Source organism: Centrocercus urophasianus, unplaced genomic scaffold (genome assembly GCF_019232065.1).
Source record: "Centrocercus urophasianus isolate 14NV4802_14NV808 unplaced genomic scaffold, USGS_Curo_1.0 seq_41, whole genome shotgun sequence".
Taxonomy (NCBI): Eukaryota; Metazoa; Chordata; class Aves; order Galliformes; family Phasianidae; genus Centrocercus; species Centrocercus urophasianus.
The window spans coordinates 2,401,889-2,421,625 of record NW_024884989.1 but is presented as its reverse complement, the minus strand read 5'-3'; the positions used below and the strand labels follow the sequence as shown (position 1 = coordinate 2,421,625).

Sequence of the window (19,737 nt, the reverse complement as noted above, 5' to 3'; positions counted from 1 at the left end):
TTTTTTTTTGTTTTTTTATATTTACCCCCCCCCCCCCCCCCCCCCGAATGATTCAGATCCATTTATGTGCAGTGCATTCCTAAACTCCAGGTCACCCCAGTAAGCAGTGGAGATGTTATTGCACAGGGTGCTGCTTTGTGCCGATTCTCGAATGATGGGAAAAATCCTCCTTTGGTGTTGTTTGCTGTTTTTGCCCCCAGGAGCGTCCTTTTTGGCCCCCAGGGTGGGTGTGTGTGAGAAGCAGAGGAAAGGTTACACATCGGGTGGCTGTAGCCATGCTGAAACCAGGGTAAATCTGAGCGAGACGGAGTTTTAGCCTGCATTTGGCCATTGTAAAGCCTGAATTTAAGGTGGCAGTGAGTGTAACACCCCTGATGCCTTCTGTCCCCCCAGCCAGGCACTTGCTAACAGCTCCCATCGCTCCTGGAGGCTTCTCATCGCTGTGAATGGAGGCAATTCTCTCAGCAGCTTTGTGTGGAAGCCCCATAGCTGGGCGAAGAGCAGTTCCCCCAGTGCAATGCCGGGGCTGCGCTGCTGGCAGTGAGCACATCCCAATGGGATGGTTGCATTCTCCAGGGTTGCTCTGCCAATCCTGTTGAGATTTTATTTGCTTTACGTTTAAAAAAAAAAAAAAAGCTAAAAATATTAGATGCATCTGTTAATCGATCTATATTGTAATATACAATGTTTATATAGAGATACGTGATATGTAGATGAACAAATCTTGGCTTTGCGTTGCGCTGTGCTGGGGCGAGTGGGGGTTCCCAGCGCCCTGCCCATAGGCTCGGGGTCCCGTGTGCCCCTCCAACACCACCAGGCCAATTTCCTTAGCAAACGGCCCCGAATCGCGGGGCTGGGGCTGCTGGAATCAGTCAGCAAGGCCCTTGTGTTCGCATGGGATCATTCCTCCAGATCTGAGGAGGGTTGAGTTGTTCAAACAGATGGCAAAGATTATTCGTGTCGCCGGGGTTTCAGCGCTCCGCTGCGCTTCCAGCATGTTGCCCGATACGACGCACGTGATGAGGCCTTCCCAGCACGACGCTGGGGGGACGACATTGTCTGCAGTGATCGGGTTTCATGGCCTCACCTGTCGAGCTGCTGAGCTCCTCGGCGTTGGCCGTGCTTTGGGGGGGACGTGGTGGGCTGCTGCATGGATATGGCAGCGCCGTGTGCCACGAGCTGCGCCCAGGCGTGGGAGTGGTGGGAGGAAAGCCGTGGGCTGGGCTCTGGCTTAAGGATTTCGTGAATTTTTTGTGTATTTGAGCTCTGTGATCTCTTCCCCATACGTGGCTGGATGCGGTGGCTCTAAAACTTGCCTTCGTGGAGCTGTATTGTCTCACCATCAGGCCCTGCTCGCTGAACTGCTCTGTCTGCTCCAGCTCGGACTCGGTGTCATTAATCCATCCTAATTAAGTGATCTTTCAGCAGCAGCGCTCACCTCTTCTGGCCGGTGTGACCGTGGGTGAGCAGTGGGTCACAGGGCTAAGCAACGGGCTGCGCGGTGCGGGACAGCCAGCACGTGGCTCCAAGAACAACAAATCCCAGGGCTCGTTATTTCAGCGGTGTAATTAGGGGGTCAGGGGGCATCGACGCTACCTGTTGTCACCCTGCAGGGAGTGACTGGAGGGGACGCCTCCTCCTGGCAGTGAGTAAGTGCTGGGTTGGGACTTGCTGACTGTACCAGGCTTGCCCAATTTCAGGTCTTTCAGCAGCTGATGGGGAGTTTCTTAATTAGCTCATGAGCAATGAACGCTGGGTGCTTCAGCGAGGAGCTCGGCCTGGTGGCTGTCAGCAGAGCCAGCTGGGTCGGTGGGCCATTTCTTCACTTCGTTAACAGCAAGGAGGGGGCTGGGGGTGACGTGTCGGTTAGCAGCCTGGGTTAATTTGAGGTCCTGGTGATGCTGTTGGACTTGGTGGTCCTGTGGGTCCCTTCCAACTTGGGATATTCTGAGGTTCCACAGAAGTGGTTGCGAGGTGCACAGAGCCACATTCAGAAGGGCCACCAAGGTCCCAGCAAAGGGTCCTCTGTGCTCCTCCTGCCTGGGACAGCAGGGACTGTGCAGGCATGATGTACAGAAGGCCTTACAGTTCATTCATAAGTGCTGCAGAAAGGAGATCAGTTCTTATCTCTTCTTCAAAGGGTTCCCTGTGGTGGCTTTTCTCTTTGCAATAGCTCTGAAGCTTCAAGAGTGGCTTTGAATGCAGTGTCCCCATGCTGGACGAAGTGAGGAACCTCGGGAGGAGAGGAGCGGGCATGTGAGGGGCTGTTTGCGGGCTGCTGGCATCCCACATCAGTGTGCTGGCTCTGGAGATGTGTGTGCTTCTGCCTCAGGGGCTTGGTGTAGGAACCTGCTTTGGACTCGATGATCCCTGTAGGTCCCTTCCAACCCCTGCGATTCTGTATGGAGAGGCTGAGCATTGTGGTGGTTGGGGGTTGTGATGCTGCTGGTGGGAACATCCGAGGAGAAGCCAGCCGTACAGAAGTGTGTGCAGAAGACCTCACACTGACTTCGAGTAAATGAATAATTCACTTCTTTTTTTTTTTTTTTTTTTCCTTCTCCTGTTGGAATACATGAGTGTGACAGGGCCCCTTGGCACGGTGGGTAGCAGGGAAGGTGAGAACTTAAAGAAAAATGCCACGTTCTGCTAAATTCTTTACATGTCCTTCCAGTTCCTCAGGAACACCCTGGAGCCAGCTGTGTTCAGTATCCGTCCCCACTGAGAGACACTGTGACTTAGGGCTGCCTTTGATTCTGTTACAGCAGCGGAACATCCAACCCTGAGCTTACCTGCAGCTCGAGGGCAGCAGTCCCACTCATGAGGCTGGTGCAGTGCCATCCTCAATATTACACTGCTCCTATTCAGAGCTTTGACCCAGCCAGCCCACTCTGTGCTGCTGCAGGGCCTTCCTGAAATCCACCAAGTGCCTCGTGTGTGAGAAAGGGAGAGATCTTGGAGCCTCCCCATCGAGTTGGCACAGCCAGTTCCCAGCAGTGTGAGCTGCTGGCAGACCTGCAGTCAGCTCTTCCAGCAGCAAATGGGGATTTTGTGTAGGTTTTTTATTTTATAGGCCTGCACAGAGCATTATAGGTGGATATGTATGTTACACATCCCTTGCTGAGTGTGAACGTGAGGCCAAATCCTGGGCTGCTGCGCTGCAGTCCTGTGGCACAGTGCAGCTGGAGTGGGAGCACTGATGCTGGTGCTCAGCATGCTTTGCTGCATGGGCAGGCAGCTCTGCACCAACTGGATGTGGCCCCAAAACTTTGCTGCATTCAGTGCCCTCTGAACAGGCTCAGGTCCCTGGTGTGTGTTTGAGTGGTGGAGCTGTTAAACATTCCTCCTGAAGCATGCACATTGTCCTTTTGGGCAAAAGCCATTACTTTGATTAACTTTGATAAAGCAACTCGAAGAAAACAGTTGTGAACAACACTCTGTTCTAACACTGGAAGCTCCTCTGGGTATTGAATGCAAACTTGTCTGAAAATCAGCAAGTGTGCTGCACGCTGGTGAGCTGTGGGTGGGGAGCAGCACCGTCACTGGGGAACCACCTGCAGCAGGATTGCAGGTTTTGTCCCATGTACCCCATGTGCAGGAGGCTGAGCACTCAGAGCCAAGACCTTCCGTCACTAGGGGGAGGAAAAAACCCCGATGCTTTATTCACCAAGTGCTCTGCTGCTTCATCAGGCTGTGAAATATTTGCTTAAAAACTGGCAAGGCCTGCAGCTCTGGCATGCCTGCTGCTTGGTTTGGTGGTTGTTTTTTTTTAAGCTGTGTTAGACTTGGAAGGAAGGCAGGAGATGCAGGAGTCAACCGGGGGGAGGCAGCAGCTTCGTGAGCCCAGTGAACCAGGTAAGGGGTGGTAAACAGTGATGCCTGCAGTCTCTCGCCCCTCTATGACCACCCATTGACCACCCACTGAACCTCTGCACACAGTGTGAGATGGGAGAGCACCCAGAGGTGCTCGGTGGGGTGATGAGGTTTGTGGGCATCTCCAAACATCCCCCTGCATCTGCCTTGGCTTCACTGCATCTCTGGGCAGTGAGGTTGCAAACAGAGCCATGTGGGAGCTGAGCAGCCACAGGATCGCTGCTCCTCGGGGAGCTGGATGGGGATCAGCAAATCCCTGCTGTCCTCCCTAGCGCTGTGCACTCGGCTTGCTGCAGCTTCACACAGAGCTCACAGCTTCTTTATAAAATTTCCCCTCTGAGCAGATCTGCTATCTAGCAAGCCCTGGGCTGTCTGCATGGTGTTTTCAGAGGGAATAGCTAACAGGAGTTGTTGAGCAGCGAGCAAAGCCCTAGGAGCAGATACAGGCCTTGCCAAAGCAGAAGTGGAATAGCAGGTTAGTGTTTTGTGAGCTGAGAGGGGCCAGGAGCTGCTGTCTGCTCCAGAGTCTTTTAATTACAGTCTCGTAGGGAGGAGTGTCCTGATGCCTCACACACCACCATGCTGCACTGGGGCTGCTGGCTCCCCCCAGAGATGGCTTCAAGGTCACGCTGCTAAATGCAGTGTAATAATTAATTAAGCTATATATAAACAGCAAGCTCATGCACTCCTAAAGCAGATTAGGAACACAGGAGTTTCCTCCCCATGGCCGTTTCCTCGCTGGGTTCCTCTGCAGTGAGCCATGTAGTTGTGCTCGGCCATCCAGCACGGGTCACCAGTAGTGCTGAGCAGCTGCAGGGCTGGGGCTGAGTTGGAGAATGGTGGGGGCAGACAAAAGCCTGCTCCCAGGCCTACAAGGTCCCCTCGACCCCCATTAAACCCAGTTTTCTTGCTGTGGATGGAGAGAGGGGACACATGCAGCATCTCTGCATTCCATCGGTGCCCAGTACTGGAAGAGCTGTTGGGATTTCCCTTCAACAAGTGTTTCAAGGCTACTGTTGCTGTGAGGCTCAGCATGGCAGTAACAGAGCTGCACAGTGCTTTCATTTGCCACCGTGATGATGAGACTTTGGTGTGGGTCCACAAAAGGTTGGTTAGCGTGGAGGTGGGAAGCTGGAGGTGGAGGAATGAATTGTGCTGGGTTTTCTAGAAGGCCTAGAGCAACCTAATGTAACGAGGCATGAAATTAGAGCCCAACAAATGCTTGCTGTGTGACTCCTCTGGAGCTGTGATTCATACAACATTAAAAAGATGCTTGTTCTTTTACTGTTTCGAGGTGTCTTTGGATAGATGTCCAAAATGGGTCGAATCTCTATGCAAACTCTAGAAGTAAGCATTTAGGGGTAAAGTTTAGTTTATATTCAGGTTATTCTTGATGTAGGTGCAGAAACCTTCCAGGAAAACTAAAAGCTGCATCTCTTCATCAAGTAGAAGTGATCTGCACTGTCAGATGTTGCTGGCAGGAGAAGCAGAGCAGCTTTCAGTACTTCCAGATCAGGAAGGGTTTTGAAGTCAGCGCACACCCATGCTACAGAACCCATCAGCAACGTCCTTGGAAAATCCTAAGCGGACCCTAAGGTCACCTCCAGGAAGAGTGGAGCAGTGAGCATCATTGCTGCAAGCTTGATTGTTTTCTTCTGCTGATCCTTCATGGCACATTCTGGTGCGTGACCAGGTGGGCCAGTGTGAAGCAGGGATTGGTGATGGGGAGAGCAGCCTGGGGCTGGTGGGCTCCGTGCAAGAGATTGCATCCAGGAGATCTGAGCTGCCCTCCTGCAGCCCTGTGGCTCTCTGAGACAGAGCTGGCTTGTCTCGGTTTCCAAGAGCCAGGATGTGGCTACATCCAGGAGATGGAAGCAGAGAGAAAAAAGGCTTTGTGAGAGCTCACAATGGAGCCTCGGGTTGGTTCAGTCCCAGTCAGAGGGGGCCGGCCGTCTCTTTGGGAACCCAAGGGTGTAGAGATCAAAGGTGCGGGTGAGTCAATTACAATTCACATTTGGTTCATCCATATGTTTGAGTATTTGAAAGGCTTCAATAGTAATCCATTTTATATCTCCTGTGCCCATTGATTTGTTAATCTGACACTCGGTTTCATCTGAATGACAATGGCTCTCATTCAGACTCTTCAGTGTTCAGGGAAAAGTCATTTCACTTGGGTTGTGCTCCATCTCTCAGCATACCAGCCCTCTGCCTTCCCTGTGTCAGGGACTGTCGAGCCGAGGCATGGAGTAGGTTCAGAAGGAGATCAGCTCTCATGCATTTCCTATGACCTGTCTGATAGGTAGATCTGCTCCCGCTGGTTGGGTTTTGTCAAGTGTGACATCACTCCACAAAGTCCCTTTGGGTTGGCACTGCAGCCATGGACCTGCCTTACAGCCATCGGGGTATGAAAAAAGACAACCCAAGCAGTCAGAAGTGAGCAGCCAGCATGAAGAGCCCTCCTAAACACAGCCCAAATGTGTAGGATTAGATCAAATCATTGGTATGGCAATGCGCAGTGTCTAATTAAGTGAATGCCTTCTTAATTAGAAGTAGTGCTTTGCATCTGTTGTACTTGCAGCAGAGCATCTCCACCATCTGAGTCTGCTCTTTAAAGAGCTCTTGACTGCTTATGACCAGCCATGGTCCCACGTAATGACTGGGGCAGGAGGGGTGTCTGCAGACAGACCTGCTCCTTCTTGTTTCCCTAATTGCTGCCTGTCTCCCTCCTCCACTGGGAATCTCGCTCCTTCCCAGGGCTGTCGGTGTTCCTTCTGCTGCACCCAGAGCTCTGCAGATTGCTGGCACAGCCACCCCCAGCAGAACATCCTCAGTGGGCACCCTACTCTTTGGTCCTGGTGTTTAATTGCTTTTCTGGTCTCTGGAGTTTTCTGTGAGGGGTAAAAAGGGTGGGAAGAGGCTGGGGGAGGGGGGGAGGGCCATGCCAGCCTGACTGGAGATGCTGGGGGAGAAAATCCCATCCCGGACAAATGTGTTGTCACTCACTAACCTGATCTGTTTACAATGGGAAGCTTAATTTCCAATGCACCGCCTACACCTTTCTGGCTGTAATCACAAATCCATTAAGGAATGAGGTGAGACAGCAATCCCATTTGTGCTAAAATGCATTTAGGGATCAGTGCTGAGAGGATCACCGGTGTATTAACTCCTGGGCCTTTGTTCCAGTGGGTGGCAAACACAACTCGCCCCGAGGTGGGACAAGCTGGTGGCCGGATGGCCACTGGGTCAGGTCACGGCTGTGCCACCTGGCAGCTGCTGTCACCTTCTGTAGCGAGGAAATTTGTTCATCGCTGTGGTTCTTCTCACTGGGACAGTGACCTGTGATGGACAGAGGGCTGCCCTGTTGTGCTTAGGGCCATTGTGGAGGCTGCACGGCGTTCCAGCTGGTTCTGCTGAGGGGGAACTGGGGCTGTGCAGCAGCTTCACGGCCACACTCAGCCTCTGTTGGCAGCATCCACGCGCATGTGGCTGTTGGCAAACAAGGCAGAAGAAGGAATTGTACCTTTTTTGGGTGGGATGGTGGTGAAAATGGACGGCTGGTTGCTTTCTGAACTGTCCTTTCCAAGGCCTGTGCAGCTGGGGCAATACTGGTTGCTTGCCTTTTGCCTTTAGCATTCCCTTATCTGCAGAAGATGGATTCCTGGAGTAACTATTTAAGGATGTGCAATCTTTTCTTGATGCGTGTGCATTTGTCTGCAGGCTTCTCTGTTGCCTGCCCTGGCCTTGCCACCCAAACTGCTTCCTTTCTGCGTTCTGTGGAGGCACCAGGCTGCTCTGGAGGATACTCAGAGGCTCCAAGTGCTCACAGGAGATCCCTGCTGCGTGGACAAGGCGGTCTTCCTGCTTCCCTCTCCGCTCTGCTGCCCACAGTGAGGAAGAGCAGCAGGACTGTCCCACAGCTGCCACCAGCACCAGTTCCTTTTGGCTCTCTTTGCACACCCTGTGTGCACGTCCCACCCCAAAGGTGCCTCACAGGAGTGACAAACAGCGAAGTGTCCCTGCAGGCAGCACAGGGCTTTATCACCAAGCTTTTATTTAATAGCAGGGCTCCATGGGAGTAGTGTGTGTCTAGGTGCATGCAGAGCCCTCCCTGTGCAAACGGGAGGCTGCTCAGGGGTGTGGGACAAAAGGCAGCACTATCAGTGCAGCTTGTTACCTGCCTGTGCAGGCACACAGGTTGGGGGCTTTCATTTGTGTGCTCAGGGAAGGACACAAAAGAGCTCTCAGTGGGGCTGTGATTGATGAACAGGGCAGGAGGGGAGTGTGGGTCCCGCCTGTCTCTGGGTTGGTTTTGTTTGGTGGCTGTTGATTCGTGCTGTGTTTAGTGAAGGGCTGGCTCAATAGGTGGTGGGTTTTTCTTTTAGCTCTCCTCTAGCAACATTTGGAGCGGGTGAAATGTGGTGTCTGGGCTGCTCCAGGGAGAGGGAAAGCATGGGAAGGGGAAGGGATGTGGAAGCATTGGCTCGTCCCTGTGTTATGGCTCATCCCTGGGATGAAGTGTGGTGTGTGAGCTTTGTGTGCCCCTGGTTTCAGTTCATCTCCCCAAAGTTCTGTCCTGGCTCGGAGCTTGTGAGGTGTTGCTGAGGTGTCCTGAAGTGGTGTCCTAAAGTGATGTGGGGATGGTTGGAGTGGCTGTTGTCTCCTGCATAAGATACTGAAGATATGCCTGTTGGATCCAGCATGAGGTTTGATCTGCTCGCTGGGCTCCGCACCCCTGGCATATGGCACAGGGGGTCCCTGGAGAAGGGCTTTAGGAATGAGGCTAATGGGATAACCTCTTATGGGCTTCCTGAGTTATAGGAATATGGCAGGGGTAGGAAATATCTCCAGATGCAGTGCACAAGAGATCCAGAGCCCCACTGTGACAGCCTGAAGCTAACAAAGGCCCCAGCCTGGGGCAGGGTGCAGGGTCTGACCCCATAGCACATCCTTTTGGGGCAGCCAGGAGGCTGCTCTGCTCTGCAGGGCTGATTGGTGGTTCTGTTCCTGCATTAGCCGTGGTGCTGCTGGGTTTGGGGTTCTTGAAAGACCTGGTGCTTCTAAGAAAACCATTGAAAGCCAACAAGCTGTATTCACCCGCATTCTCACATCCATGGGCTCTAACCCTATGGGGGGTTGATCCCATCACTGCAAGGAAGCGCTTCTCTGAGAAGTAAGGAGAGATGTCCAAAGGACAGTGTCTGTGGTGTTTTAATGTCTTTGAGAGGATTAGTGCTGTTCCTACAAATTAGGAGAGGAAATAAGTGGGTGTGGGAGCACTTTGGGGCTATGGACTCTGTGCTGGGCTGGTGCATGTGCTGCTGGGAGCTGAGTGCCGCTGCTGCTGGGAACTGTTCCACAGTACTGGCATGTCTGAGGGGCAAAGGGATGTCAGCCATCAAACCCACAGCCTCTGCCACCCCGCATCTTCTAGGGAAGTGCAGACAGTCTGAAATCATCTCCTGAAGCCGTGATTTCCCCCTGCAGGCTCCAAGGAAGGCTGCAGAAGAGCAGTGATTCCAGGCTGAGGAGCTCTTTTTGCACTGCTCCAGGTCAGCCTGCTTTTGGATGAGGACATCACTTTGGTTCTTGTAGCTGCTGGACCAATCCCAGCTCAGCTGGTGACGGTTGAAGCATCCCATGGAGTGTGGGCCCCGTGCTGCTCAGTGCAGGGTTTTTGAGAAGCAGCATCTCTGGCACAAGATGCATTACAGGGAAGAGAAGCGGCTGGTCCCTCTGTTTGTGGCAGTGAGAGCCACAAGTCAGGCAAAAGCAGCCAGGAGGACTGATCTTTCCCAAGGATTGAGTTGTGAGTACTGGATCCCAGCAGATGCCTCAGATTGTTCTTTTTTCCATCTTTCTGGGCTGTTGTCTGCTTCTTTTACAGGGAGAAATGTTGCAACCACTTTGTGCTGAACTCTTGGGCACAGTGAAGGCAGTGCCGGCGTGTCGCAGCCCAGAGCCACTGCACGTGGGTGACAGCTGCTGGCAGAGGGATGGAGGTGACAGGGGTGCACAGGGATGAATCGCAGCTACACGTTTTGCTGGTGTGCACCAAGAGGCAGCAGCACGCAGGGGTGAAACACACAGCTTGGCAGATGCGACTGGCCCTGCGATCTGCTGGAAAAAAGCCTTTGGTTCTGCTTTGCCAGTTAGCTCAGGCGTGTTTAGGGTTAGTTTTCCCCCTTAAATCACGGAACTTCCCCTTCCTTCTCCTTCTTTGAAACAAAAATTTTTTTTTTTTTTTAATTTATTATTATTTTTCTTCTTGGAAGTGAAGACAGAGCAATCTCACATGACTCAAGCAGTGGGCAGTGCTGCTGTGCGATATTCTGAAGAAGTCACCCAGAAACAGCAATTAGCTTTTAATTGAAGTGCCGTGCCTGGCAGGAAGAGGAACCGGGGCTCTTTGTGCCCAGAGTGGCAGCGGGGGGACCTGGTGGCCCTGAATGGGACCAGGCTTGACCGGGAGGAGGAAGATGCTCATTTCAGCCCCACCCCCTTTCTGCACTCAAAAGCTGTTATTTTCAGAGCAAAGCACTATTGAAGCGTAGGGACAATGGAGACCAAATCCTGCTGGGGGAAGGGAGGTGCTGGCAGTCGCATCTTTTGTTGCTTTTCCTTCTTTACTTGCCTATGGCCTTCCCACTCCAAGAAATCCACATAGATGCTCGCTAGATGATAATGCAATCACTTTCTTGGGACCTTGCTAATAGGATTATAATTATTACTGGAGATAAAGCGGAGTGAATGGAATATTTACCACTTCATCTCAAATTATTGTAAATCCCACCAAAGCAGCCCTTTGATATGTAAAGTACTGGCCCCCCTCCCCTCAGCGAGATCATTATTTAGTGGAAGTTCCGAGCTTTTAAATATGATGGGGGACAGAAAGAGGCTTCGCTCTTTACATAAAGAGGGGACCGATATAATGAACTGGTGGAGCTGATGAATATCTTGGCTGGCTCCAGACAGCAAGGAGAGAAAGTTCTTGGTGAGTGTTTGTAAATGCGGTGCTGAGTTGGTGCAGAGCAAGGAGCCAGGGTGGGCTGTGCACGTGGAATGTCTGTGTTGGTTTGGGAGGGACCTGGACAAAGTGTGGGGAGAGAGACCTGCTGAGATTTTTGCTTGCCGGACCCCCAGCCAACAAGCAGGGCTTTCTTTCATGCCTGTCTCCCAAGTTTTCATCCCCCTGAGCCCTTCCTCCCAACACTGGGCATCTGCCTTGGGGCAGGGAACTGCTCCACCCAGGAGTCTGAGGCTCAGAGACCTACCTGGTGCCTTTGTGCCCATTGCTGACGGTGGGCATATCCTTCTTAGCCTCGCACAACCTTTGGAGGCACATTGGTCCCTATTGCTCTCTCCAGTGAAAGCACAAATCCAGTGCAGACAGCACTGCCAATTTAGCATCGCTGCTGCTAGAAGTTATTCCCTCCCCTGCAGGCTACAACTCTGTGATGCGCCATGTATTGCACTGTCCCCTCCTGTTGTGCTGTGTCTGCATGCAGTATAAGGACTGGTGCCCCATGTCCCTGCTCACAGCCCCAACGTGATGGGCTTTGCATCTGCATCAAAAGAGTTGAGATCAGACTTCATGGCTGGAGCCTGTTCCCATCTGGTGGTGGACACCTGGGTCTGCAGACATCATCAAAGCCCACAGAAGGAGTGGCTTCTTGATGGGAAGCCTTCACGCTGTTACCTTCCTCTCCCTCTCCTAATCCCCAGACTCCCCAACAGGTGAAGGGACCTGGCAGATATGGGGGCAGGGAGAAAGGAGGGTGAGAAAAACATGACTTTCATGCCCATGGATTATTTTCTCCTTCTCCCTTCTCCTTTATCTCCCCTTTCTCACCCCCCAAATTCATTAATTCCCATCATCTGGTTTGTGTAAATGTCGTGGCGAGTGTTTGATGGAGCTGGATAGGGTTACACCCGTTTCAAAAAGGCTGGGGCTGCTTCACAGCCGTTCTCTTTTATTGTTGTACAGTTTTCCAACCCAAACAACGGGCTCCTGCTTGAGACAAAAGCACACATGTTGCTCTTATAGGGCTGATAATAAAAAGAGGAGAGGCTGAGTGCTGCTGCACAGGTCCTCAGTGCAACGGTGGGAGGAAAGGGCAACCCAAGGCAGGAAAATCTTGCAAAGACATTTTCAAGTGTATCAAATAATAAACCAGCAAGTGGAAGGATTTTTTTGTTGTGTCTCCTCTGCTCCTTCCTCTCCATTTTCTTCCCCTCTCCTCAGCTGCCAACAGTGAGCAAAGTGGGAGCCACATTGGTGATGCCAAAGCCAGTGGACCTTGGTACTGATCTGTCGTGTAGTTAAAGCTCTGTTATTCTCACGTTCTTTCCTTGCTTGCTTGCCAGGTTCTTGCTTTAAAGTAATATTTCTGTGACTTGATGATTTTATGGTCAGCCTTTGGGGGAAAGCAGCCATTAAATCCTCGGAGTCCTGTGGGGTGACTCAGCCGTGCCGTTTGTCCCTGTGGCTCTAACTGTGTTATATTCCAATCTTCTGCAAAACTCATCCTGGACTTTCAAGGTTCTCCTAATAGCACAGTCTGTTTTGGCTTTTGGTGTCTTGTAAGAAATATAAGGGGTTTTTGCTTGCTAGTGATAACAGAGATAAAGGCATGTAATTTAAGCTCCATAAAGCCACTTAAAGCCAATGGTAAATACCAGTGAATGGGGTCTGTGTGCTGCCGTACTTTGTGTTGGAGCCTTGAAAGTTCTCTTGCACTGCATCCCAGTGAAACTGGGACAGGGTTGGTTCTCCAACTGATGAGCAGTGGTTAAAGGCATGGGATCAGGATGGGTCCAGTGTGGTGGCCTTTGGCCTTGTGCTGCAATGCTGGTCATGCTCTGGGTTTTTGCTTCCCAGACCTTTGCTCATTCCCTGGTGCTGGTATAGGGCTAAAAGCTTCCTACTGGGCTGGGAGAATGTGTCTGCTTTCTCCATTTCTGGTCTGTCAGATCCGTGTGGTCTGTCAGACTGCCTCACTGTTGTGAGGTTTTGGGGGTACATTCCCCAGAAACTGTCATGTTTCCAAATTTTGGTTGTCTTGAAACATAGTCAGGAATTTGGGTACAAAGTGGCCAGGAATAGGTTGGATGCTTTACATGCCCACTGCTGTGTGGCCAAGCAAATGGTTCTGGATTACAGGGCTGAGTTTGATGTGAGCATGGCTGGTATCCGAAATACTTTGACTTGCTCTTCTCCCCTTTCTTCCCTATTTTTCTTACTTCTAGGGCAAGCTCTGGGGAAAGTCTAGAAATCCTGCACAAAAAATCCATTCTCATCATATCTGCCTCGGGGTCTGTGTGAACGCTGCTCAGTCTGCCCCACAGCCTGCAGTCATCTTGGTGGCATCCGGAAATGTTGGTGTTTTATCTCAAACGTAATGACACTTCTCTTCTTTTTGGAGCTGCCTACACAGACACAGCCCTCTCCTTTTTGGAGGGAAGTTTTGTTGTCCTTGCAGAGGGAAACTGAGACAGCTTAGGTGTCTGGAGGGGGTTGAGCTGAAGGACTGGGCTGGAGGTGGGGGCTTTGAGACTGGAACGAGCCATCGCTGCAGCCATGCAGTGGTGGTGGCAGAAGTGACTCACTGCAGTGCAGCAGGTATAGGGACCACTCGTCCCTCCTTGCCATGGGATTCCCAGCTGGGTGATGCTACCAGCCCTGCTAGGCTCCAGCACATCCCTCACAGCTCTGCTCCTCTCCCTCCCCAGGAAGCTGCAGTCTGTCCTGCATGCCATTCTGTGCTACCTGCCACCGACACTGCAGCCACAGGACACAGAGGTCCCTGCAGCCCCCAGCCCCTCCTGGAGAAGTGGCAGCAGATTAGCTTGGACCCCCCCTGTGCAGACAAAAGCTGCCACAAAGGGCATTAGCCTTCAGGATTGGATTACCGTGGGGCCACCTGTCATTCCCACTTTGTAAATTTATGTCTCTCTGAGTCTAGTTTTCACATTAGAGAAGTTTGTACTTAAAAAGCAAAATAAAATCCCCCCTGCCCCCCCTCCTCCCATGTCTCCCCTGGCAGCAGCCTGTTGGGGTTATTTTAGCATCCCATCTAATTGTGGAGTTCAGAGCTGAGCAGGGCTGGGAATTAGGGCTGTTTGAACGAGGAGGGCCTTTATTACATTAGTCTAAGTGGTTAATAGGTAAAGTAGGCCAATCCATCTTTAGACTAAGCCTATCACTTCGCCTACGGAGGATGCAAGCCTTCACCGAGGAAATATTCATTAGAGGAAAAGCTTTTCCTCTGTCTCTCTTGACATGTTCAGAGCGAGGGGCTTTGCTCTCTGCCTGCAGGAAATTCATGACTGTGATCCCACTGTATCTCCATCATCTCATGGGACCTGCAGGTCCTCCAGGTGCTGGCTGCCCAAATCAGGGATGCAGGAATTTGCTGGCAATGTTATCCTCACTTTCCTTTTCTGTGCTCACAAAGCAGAATCCTTGTCTCTTCCCTAGTGGGGATGGAGGGGAAGGGTTCAAAGATAGAACTGCAGCACTGGGACTCTCTGCTGTGGGATGTTCTCAAGGCAAAAAGGGTTTCAAAGGCTCAGGCAGTCCACAGTCAATATAAAATGGGATGATTTGAGTGCACACACTGGCTCCAGAGGTCTTTGATTCCAGGTTGCCAGAAGGCAGGAGGATAACAAGACAGGAAGACTGCTTGCCAAGCTTTTCATACCATCTTTATTTCCCACCCTGCTATCCACTGCAGCCCTCTGCACTGTCTCCATCCAGCCCTGTCCCGACTGGTGCAGCAGCTTTTGTCTGTGCTCAGATCTCTTTCCCACGGCCTGCCCTCAGCTTTATCATCTCCCTTCCCCGTAAGGTAGTGGTGGTGGCTGCACCTCTGCCATCACTGCCTTGCACAAGGAAGCTGCCCATGTCTGTATCTCCCAGAGGGGCCATATCCCACCAGCACACCATTGCTGCAGCTCTTCCAGCCATGATAGCTCCTTCCCTCACCCTCTACCACTCAGGCAGCCATCGCTGTCTGGGAGCCTCAGAAGCAGATATTCAGAGTTGGAATCTGGTCCTGCTTCCATCGATGTACACATCTGGTGTGTTGTGTTGGAGCCACAGTGCTACACCCGGGCCAGTTTGCCCTTCTCCAGGTGTGGTTTGAATGGGAATAAACCCTCCTCAATGATTCTTCCACCTGTGTGAGTTCACAGCAGCAAACATACCAGTTCCTCCTGTCCCCAAGGCTGTGTCTCTGGCTGCCATCATGATGGGTGATGCCTGTGTGGGAGGTTATGGAAGCCATGGAAAAGCTGCTCGCTACAGACGAGCACGTGCAATGAAACACTGCTTTCCTGGATGTGGTGCTGTCAGAGGTTCAAACCACATCCATGGGCCATGATATTTGACTTCTGCTGTTCTCCAGTTTCTGTGCAGCCACTTTTCAGTTGGGTCAGCTGTTGGAAACAAGATGTGCTGCATGTCCTCAGGCACAAACCAGGGGTGGGCTCAGGTGTTGCTGGCCCTATGGGTGCCTCTCGTGCTCTTCCACTTCTGCAGTACACTCCTCTGAATTCATGGAAATGCTCATTAAGAGTTTCCCAACCCAATCACCTGACTCAGCAACTCAGCCCCCAGCAATTTCCTCCTCTTCCACAGGGCAGAGCCCTGCCTAAGGCCTCTCTTGTGCAAGGAGGAAAAAATAAGTCTTGCATCATTACCAGGAGCACAGTAAACACTGATTGCAGCAGCCCTGCAGGAGAAGTTGACCTTGATGTCCAGGGCCTCAATGCAGAGTGACCTGCTGGACTCACTGCCTTCAGTTGGACCTAGGCCCATCATGGAGAGCAGTCTCCGCTCTTGGCAGGTCCCTGGCCATTGGAGGCTTCGTGGATTGAAACCTTAAATCAATTGGTGGCCATCAATTGCTGTAGAGCTCAGATTTAACGTGGCCATAAAAAAGAGACCCCACTTAATGAGTAGTCTGTCGAAATCCACATCAGCCCACGTTAGATTTAGGAGTCCCTCCCTGAGCGTCACTGACTCGCGCTGTTCTCCGAAGGCGTTACCGGTTTGTGGAGTGAGCCAGCAAGGCACAGGGTTAGTCAGAGCTGTGTTTTGATTCTGTTTGTCTGCACATGACAGCTCCTGACTTGCAGCAGCATTCATATCCCAGGTGCCCATAGGCTGGGGCGACTTTCGTCTGCATGAGAAACTCCATTTGTGTGATGCTGAGAAGGCAGCCCTAGGGTTTGCCATCACTGTTGGCTGGAGGTTGCCCCAGCATGCTTGCCCCTTTGTCCCAGATCCACTGACTGCCCTATTGACCCAAGTGGGTCTAGACTAGATGATCTTAGAGGTCTTTTCCAGCCTTACTGATTCTTTGATTCTATGAACAGTGCAGTGCAGAGCGCACAGGTGTGGGCATTGCGTGTCCCTTGGCAGTAAACACATTGCATAAACTTAATGCCAGAAGGTGAAATAGAATACTGTGTACAATCTACTTCAAACAGCAGTTACCTAAACAGCTACTGACCAAATTCCATGGCCATGCAGCAATTTGTTGTTCTGTCAGCCCACTCATTATGGATTTTCCTGCTATTTACCCCCAGATGGGTCATTTTTCCCTTTGCCTTCTTACTCAGGGAAACCACTGGCATTAGCACGAGTTATCAGCAGCATTTGGAATCTTGAGGGCTCACAGTGATCTTTGCTGTAGAGGCATAAAGCAATGTGGGAGAAGAACAAGCAGCCTCTGTGTGCAGTGCAGTGCAGTACAGCTGGGGTAAGGCTGCTTGAGGCTTGCAGAGCACACTCTCACCAATCATTTCTCTGCGATGGTGGATGCTTTGAAAACTTAATCAAGTTTTATAGCTTTAATTTTGTGACAGACTCCCCTCTTGCTGTCTTTAACTGTCTCTCAGCCCAGAGTAAATGAGTCCCATGGGGTTGTGAAGCGAAAGCATTGGCAAAGGGTCTAAAATATTTAGGCTTGCCTAGTGAATGTTAGGAAAAAATGACTTTTCTTGCTTTGAGCTATTTCAGTAATTTTAGAAAGTTATCCAGTTTTTATCAGCGTTGTTAATTAGAAATGACCAGGGAAATAGAGCAGAATTCAAGGATTTGTGTATTGTGAGGGTGTGCAAGCTTAGGTTGTGTTCTCCTGGTTGCATCCTGTATCCCAACTGGTTGTAGCCCATGTGGCGCTAGAGGAGACAGGCTGTCCTTGCTGGGTACTGGCTGGAATGTGCTGGAGATGCCTCCAGCAGCTCTTTCTGGTGCTTGACAGGGAAATACCCTGCTGAGGACCCAGTTGTTGGGTGACCAGCCAGGCAGATGCTGTGGGCAAATAGCTCTTTTTTTGCCTAAGCTGAGAGAAATGTAACACTGGAGATGCTAACGGAAAGCAGAGTGGGCATGCTCTGGTGAGCTCCTGGCTTTCAGTAGACCTTCCTCTTTTTACCCTTGGGAAAATGAGCTGTGGGCTGGGCATGGAGGCAGTCTGGTGCTGACATGAGCCATGCACAGTGCTGCTGTGGACTCATCCTGACCATCTGGCGTGGTGTGTGCAGCCACACTGCAGGTGTGGAGTTACAGCCTGGCTCCCCCACCCCTGGAGAAGTGGGACATTGCTCAGCTGGGTTTCTAATACAGTGCTGTTTAACAATACCCATAGCCCCTAGATCATTGGAAAATGGATTTATCCATGTGAGCTAAATGGCCCATACAAGCATGTTAAGGAAGAAAATTCTTGTGTATGTATGTGTGCCTGTATTTAGATATACGTGTGTATTTTGCTGTTACCTGCTGTTGTAACCTGCACGTTTTGCTGGCAGGGACCTCATGCCCAGGACCCTGGAGGGGCAGATCACCATGGAGAAGACCCCCAGCTACTTCGTCACCAAGGAGGCCCCAGCGCGCATCTCCTCCATGGCCAAGGGCACGAAGCTGATCGTGGTGGTGCGGGACCCCGTGACCAGAGCCATCTCGGACTACACGCAGACGCTCTCCAAGAAGCCCGACATCCCCACCTTTGAGAGCCTGACCTTCAAAAACAGGACTACGGGCCTGATCGACACCTCGTGGAGCGCCATCCAGATCGGCATCTACGCCAAGCACCTGGAGAACTGGCTGCTCTACTTCCCCATCGGGCAGATCCTCTTCGTCAGCGGGGAGAGGCTCATCAGCGACCCCGCGGGGGAGCTGGGCAGGGTCCAGGACTTTCTGGGCCTCAAGAGGATCATCACCGACAAACACTTCTACTTCAACAAAACCAAGGGCTTCCCCTGCCTGAAGAAGGCGGAGGGCAGCAGCAAACCCCACTGCCTGGGGAAAACGAAAGGCAGGACCCACCCCGACATCGACCAGGAGGTGGTGCAGAGGCTGCGGGACTTCTACCGGCCCTTCAACATGAAGTTCTACCAGATGACGGGGCAGGACTTCGGCTGGGACTGAGGCTGGCGTGGGAAAGTCCCCTGTAATTACTTGCCCATCACAGTTTGCGTATATAAAGAGATATATATGTATGTAAAATGTACAGAAATCTATTTTATAATAATTTATTTTTAATTCCTAAGCAATTAATTCACTAAGCTGCCTAACCGCACTGGCTAGAACGGTAGCCTGTAACCTGTTTAACATTCCACCGTGTTTAATTCTAATATGTCTCTTCTTTTTTTTTTTTCCTCTTTTTTTTTTTTTGGTTTGGTTTGTAACAGACGGTGCTTCCATTTTTCCTAAAGAAGATTTGTATTTAAAAATAAAAAAAGAAAAAATATTAGAATTAAACAAAAAAGAAAAAAAAAAAAAAAAAAAAGGGAGGGTGGGAAGGGAGGGAGGGGAAAGCACAAATTTATTTTTGTTACGGGTATCTGGCCTTTATAAACACTTGCTTTCCCTATTCCGGTGTCCCGGTCTCTGCTCCCTCGTCCCAGGGGTTCTGTGGGGCGGGTGGGTGCAGAGCTGGTGGGTCAGAGCGTGGGGAATCCAAGCCATAGAGCCCCTGCCTGGTGTCCCGTGCTCCTTTCCTCGTGGGGATGCTGCAGAGCCTGCGGCGCAGGCAGAGTGGACTCTTGAGCCTGCTGCTCCTTGCCCTGTGTCGAGGAGGCTCGTTCCCACAGTCCCTCTATGCATTTTAAATCTTGACTGCAGGACAAATGTGAAAATGCATGTATATGTGAGTGCGATGCACTCTGTGCTGCTCGGAAGCCACATGTGGTGCCTGCCCCATGGGGGGAGATGCCAGAGATACCTGCAGAGCCACCTGAGCCCCCAAGTCTGAGCCTAGCACTGTGCCCTCGGTGCCCCCCAGGGCACTGCCCCTGCTGGGAAACAACAGCTGGCCCTCTTTACTCCTGCTGTATTTTGGTTGAACACATTTCCCATGCTCTCAAGGAGCAGTATGTGCTTAGAACTGGGAAAAATGCTGCTTTGCCAATGAGGGCAAACCTATAGAAAAGCAGGGGGAGGCTGGCAGCTGGGCAGGATGGGAGGCTCTGAGCACCTCGCTGTCAAGCTGTGTGCAGTGACCTGGAAATCCTTCCCCAGAAGTGGAATTGAATGTGTTGGAACGTTAGAACAGGTTGGCAGGGCTCTCCGAAAAGCTCCAGCTGTGTTTTGCATGCTCAGCAGGTTTTGGTAATCACTGTGTGTGCCCACTGCCTTGTTGCTGTCAGAGGTTCTGTTAGCTCAGCTGAACACCTGCAGGGCTGTGGTGAAGCTGTATGGGCTGTGGGCTGACACAGCAGCGTTCCATTGGGTACCTTGTCCATGCTGGTGGGGTGTGTGGGGTTCACACCCCTTGTGCATGTCCTTAAGGAGTGGGAGATGTCAGCATGATGCCAGGTAGCAAAACTGCCATGAGCAGGACCAGCTCCCCATGTGGGCAT

The 19,737-nt window shown here is 51.5% G+C and overlaps 1 protein-coding gene across 1 annotated transcript in view; it reads left to right on the top strand.

The window, feature by feature from the left end:
- Window positions 1–18,624, top strand: part of LOC122168262 (heparan sulfate glucosamine 3-O-sulfotransferase 3B1-like) — a 22,103-nt gene extending 3,479 nt beyond the window's left edge. Inside the window, exon 2 of the mRNA XM_042833451.1 lies at window positions 17,686–18,624. Coding sequence (XP_042689385.1) covers window positions 17,686–18,304 — 619 coding nt within the window. The 3' untranslated portion in view covers window positions 18,305–18,624. The remainder of the gene's footprint in view (window positions 1–17,685) is intronic.
- Window positions 18,625–19,737: the final 1,113 nt, after the last annotated feature.